Below are 5,487 nucleotides of genomic sequence, written 5' to 3'. Positions count from 1 at the left end.
CATTAATTTGTATTTAAAATAAAGTAAACTACAAAACATATAAAAATAGAGTTACCTTTTTTTGTAGAGTCGAAATATTTCTTTTGTATTTTCTGTTCATTCACAGAAGAGACAACTGTATTTGTTTTTAAAATTGGTGAAAACTTAGAAGTTAATTTTCTTCTCTTTGAAGGTGTATCTTCATCCAAAGTTGTAACGATTTGCTCTTCAATAAACTCTGATGGCTGTGTATCTATGTTCTGTAATGACCATTTAGTACCAGATTTTACAAGTATATTATTTGAAACTGGAATTACATTTTTATCTGTTGTAAGATTCACTTTAGCAACGCCAGTGGTAATCTTCATATTTCTTTTTGAAAATTTGAAACAGGTTTTGCTTTCTGGTATATATGATTTCTCAGATACACATGAAATATTTGAATCTTCTGAGATGTTATCTTCCATGGTGTGTTGGACATTCTCTAATTTAGTATCTTCCTTGACGATTATATCCCTTATAGAATCTTCGCGAAAATTTAGTAACATTTGTTGTTTTTGTTGAGATATATTTCTTAATTGTTGAATACCTACACATTTCAATTGCTTGTGTATATTTTTAGATGTGCACATAGTCTGAAGTGATTTTTGACGATATGAGACGTGAAATGTTGACAATGGCGATTCACATGTATCTTGTACATCTTGATAATTCAAAGGATTAATAACAGTAATCTGTGAGCACCTTAAACTCAGTTCATTCTGGTTAGGTTGAGCAACAGATGAAGGTAACTTTTCTTTTTCATTTTTCATTTTAATTTTCTTTTTACATCTTAATGTCCGTTTGCATGATCTAGACTGCGCATTAATTTTTATTTTATGTTGTGTAATATGATTTTGCTTTTCTTTACAACTGTGTTGTATATTTTTTTGTTTTAAAAAATTGCCCTGTTTCTGTTCAACACATTGTAATGTTGTATCAGTTGTGAAATCTGTGGAAGACAATAAGTCACAAGAATCTAAAGATTGTTTTATTACCAAAGGATTAGTTTCAAGTTCAACACGTGTATGTTTATGTGATGATTGAATATCATCCTGTTGGCTTAATGTACAATTCATTGATACATTTGATTGAATGTCAGTGGAAGTACAAATTTCAGGTAAATCTCGGTTTGCTGTATCATTAAATGATTGGATTTGATTAATAATATCCTTTTTGTGAAAAATATAGGATTTTCCTATAACACTATTAGTATCAAACTTATCAGTAGGACTAGAAAGACTGCATTTAGGAAACGATTCTTTTGCTTCAGAAGATATGTTATCTGAATTGACTAAAACAGTTGGCTGACCAGAGAACGAAGATATACTTTTAACTAGTGAAGGAAATTCAAGTACTTTCTTTTTACTTGTATTTAATCCAAATCCGACTACATCCACGCTGCTATCAATGGAATGATTTTGATTATTACACAATTCCTTTTCTTTTTGTGGAAATAATTTTTCTAAATTATTCCTTTCATTAGCAAATGTTTTTTCTGTAGAATGTAATTCAGAAGTATCATAATTTTTTTTTGAAAAAATTTCGTTTTCGAAAGTCTTTTTAATTAACCGTGGATTAACTGCTTGTATATTTGAGTACATAAAATCATTTGAAGGGGAATCCATATTTGTTAAATCAAAATCAAATAAAGAATTTAATATTCCAGTTGTTCCTAGGCTACCTTCTGGTAATGGTGTTTGAGAATTTTTTGTATCTGACACAATATATTTTTTCTCCGTTTCATTTGTACATGAATGTTCAGATTGTGAAAAAAATTCTGTGATGCAATTTAACACATTATTTGAATTATCATAATTAATTGGTGACATCAACGGAGATTGTGAATTTTCCCAAAGTTCTTGTTCGTCCTCAATAGTTATGTCCCCATTAAGAATGCTATCTAAAATATCAATATTTTCAAATTCGTCCATAGAATTTATTTTTGTCACATTACTTTTTTGTGAAAAATTTTGTAGCACAGATTCACAATGTATATCTCGATTCGATTCTTTGGTATCTTTTAAATCATGTATAAAAGTGTCAAATGTCTGATTATTTGTTAGTGTATTCATTTTATGATTTGTTTTCTGTGTCTCATCCCTTAGAACTTCAAAATTTTCATTACTTGCTTTCTGAATGGATTGTTCAATTTCGGATTTTATATGATTGAAAACAAAATTTGGCGGTGATTTGTTTTCAGAAAAAATATTATCTTTTTCATAAGAACGGTTTTCTTTTGGTTGAGATGTTGATATCGTTACTTTTTGGCAATTCTCAGATTCACTTTTCAATTGATTTAGCACTGCATTAGTTTCTTGATTATCCCATCTATGAAAATCATGACAGTTGCATACATTTAATAAATCTTTCTTTCCATATAATTCTAAAATTCTGCTGAGTTTTTCTGTATTTGTCAATGAATTAATATTTTGTAACCAATCTGATGACGATTCGACACACTGATCTCCTAAAACTGTAGTGGAAACAGTGCATAAGTCCATCTTATCTAAACATTTTAATCGTTGTTTTTCTGCATGAACGGTCATAATGTGTTCGCCAATGCGATTTAAAACGTCCATACATTTATCAAGATCACTCAGCATACATATTATATTTTTGTCACAAATAGGTTTTTTATCTGTGGCGTTAGTATCTATTGTATTTTTCGGTATATCTTCGGTTTTTATTGTATTAAATATACTATTATTATGATAGGAAAAGGGTTTTATTTCAATTTTTTTACAACAGTCTGCGCATTCGTGAATATTATGAGCAACTCTTTGTTTCACAGTTTCTGTTGTTTGTGAACTGAGACTGTTCATAGAACTAAAGTCATGTAAATGATAATTACTTTGTACATAAACAGATTCATTTTGGCAATAAGTATTTGCTTCTGTCATATTACAATTTTTATTTGTTGGTAACTCCTGTTTTATAGATTGCACATTTGTAATACTATTTTGGCACTCTTTTAACGAAAGTATTGCCTCTATGCAACTTTTTGGCTGAGGAAACGATTCTTCTTTACCCTGAGTATTAATTTCATTAGATTCATTGTCTGTATTTTTACAAAAAAAAGTATTTGTAGAAGACATTATATTTTCGTCCCCCTTTTCTCTAAGCAGATTTAGTATGGTTTTTGGTTCGTTAATATTTTGTCCCACAGTACTTAAAAGTTTCAATAAATATAAAACTCTATTGCGATGTATATCAGTTTGTTTTAGCGATGAAGTACACGTATCACACTGTTTATGTTGAAACATATATTTTAATTCTTTATTTCTTTTATTCAAAATATGATCATGCATGTTTTGTGAATTATAATGAGTATTATCTTGGACTGGTTTCTGTTCCAACAAAGTATAGCTTTCTATACTTTCACTAACTTTATTGTCCGAAATTGGTAAATATTCTAAGAGAATTTTATCTGCAAAATTTTCAGAGTTCTCTGTACTGTGAGCATCTGCAATTTCCACATGATTTCTGTTTTTTACATCAACAGTTTGTCTTCGTGTATTATACTTTTTTTTCATAATTTTTAACCATTCTAATTTCTTTTTGCTTTTGCTTTTCTTTTTTGTTTTATCTATTCTTAATTCCTCTTCTTCAGTTAAATCAATCAAAATTACTTCTCCAGGTTTTAATTTTGATACTTTTTTATGCTTTTTAAACTTATTTCTTTTACTCAATGGAAACACTTGATTAGTAAGTGTATTGCATTTCACTTCCGTTTGAAAAGAATGGTTATCTTTTAAATTATTCATTTCACTTTTCTTTAATTCATGGTTTGTGAAACATCCTTGCATATTACACAATACATTCTAGAAGTATAACCAATTAAAAGATAAGGATCGAAATATATTAATAAGCAGTATGTTAAACATTATGATAAAGAGAATTACAAGAATATAGTCATGAAAAATTTACCTGTGACAATTGGAAGTTTAAATCAGAAACTTTAAGTGTAACAGACATTGTCTCTTCAAATGCAATAAAATTATTACATGCAGTTCTTAAATCAAATACATTTTGTTGTAGTAACCAAATGGTTTCATTTTCATGTTCTATTGGAGATTTAGGTATAATTTCTAATAATTCATCACGCATTTTTGGAATACGTGGACCTAATATTGTTAGGGCCATTTTATTCACTTCCTTTTTCTCTTCAACATTTTCCTTTATTTTTTTCCATACTTTTAAAACAAGTAAATATCTGACATAATCTATGTCTGTTACTGCTTCCACATTTTGTTTTAAACGGGTGAAGCTTCTCCTAATATAAAAAAATAGTTCATGTAAAATACTACATTATGTGAAAAAGTTTTAGTTGTATACTTGTCTTTTTGAACTAACAAGTGAAGAATATTAAATATTTACATACATAAATATAGGATCACAAATTTTTGAATATTTTTTTGTAACAAGCTTAAGTTTGAGCAGCACTCTGAAGATATGCTTTTCTGAATTACCTAAAATAAAATGAAATATTACATTACTATCCACATTTCAAATTACAAAAACCATGTATTAATTTAATTTCATCTTTTATTATGTACTATACTTATTGTCCACTTACTTAAGTATATCCATAATGCTGAAAGTAGTTTTGAAGCTATTTTAGAAGCATCCATAGCGTGCTTGAAAGTTTTGAGTTCCATATCTATATATATACCCAATAGCACGGACATTTTATTTAAATACAAAGTACAGTCATCAACATGCTATTAAAAAGATTCATCAGTAAATGTTTAATATATTATTAGTTTTATTACAATCATAACTAATCATTTTTTACAATACCTCTTTAATATCGTGCCAATAAAGATGAAAAAATGTCAGTGTACTACTTAAATGATTTTTTAATTTGATCATATCTAATGTTTTTTCACAATATGTATTTATATTAGTTAAAATATTTCTGAAATATGTAATATCAATTAATTAGTTGTTAGCCACATGTTATAATATAATTATATATCTTAGTGTAACATTCTTCGTTTTGATATCTCTAAATTTCAAAAGTAATGATCTTACTGTGTATAAAGTGAAAGTAAACGTTTTAACACTTGGTAACTTCTGTGTCCCACAGATGAACACATTATTTTATTAAATTTAGTTAGCCATGGAAATATATTTTCATATGACTTAACATCATTGGAATGATTATCCACATGTTCTTCATTTTCATATTTTTTTGGTAAATTGATAGAGCCATTGTGTATCCATATCAAATCTACTTCATCTCTTTCATCAATTATTATTTCTTTTTTATAAAATCGTGCTATAAATGTATGAAAAATACCATTATATATAATTGTCTGATATTTATAATTATACAAGAGGTATAAAACATGAAGTTTAAATATTAGGTCTAAATGCACAATAAAGAGAATACTTTTAAAACATAAAAGTATAATATTTTTAAATTAATCAGTGCTAAATATTGTTAATTGCTAATGTACTCAT

General features: G+C 27.5%; 1 protein-coding gene across 1 annotated transcript; it reads right to left on the bottom strand.

Annotated features, from left to right (window-relative positions):
- Positions 1-62: 62 nt before the first annotated feature.
- LOC108572567 lies at positions 63-5,487 on the bottom strand (the record flags this gene model as incomplete). The annotated part of the gene is made up of 8 exons (XM_017934827.1): positions 5,484-5,487; positions 5,056-5,284; positions 4,822-4,939; positions 4,598-4,742; positions 4,403-4,490; positions 3,949-4,294; positions 1,571-3,842; positions 63-1,516 (listed from the first exon to the last, which is right to left on the bottom strand). Coding segments are annotated over exons 1-8 (4,656 nt in total), but the record flags the coding sequence as incomplete, so codon positions are not given.

This window comes from Habropoda laboriosa, unplaced genomic scaffold (assembly GCF_001263275.1).
Source record: "Habropoda laboriosa isolate 0110345459 unplaced genomic scaffold, ASM126327v1 scaffold147, whole genome shotgun sequence".
In the NCBI taxonomy this organism is placed as follows: Eukaryota; Metazoa; Arthropoda; class Insecta; order Hymenoptera; family Apidae; genus Habropoda; species Habropoda laboriosa.
The sequence above is the reverse complement of the archived record's forward strand: the minus strand, read 5'-3'. Positions and strand labels throughout refer to the sequence as shown.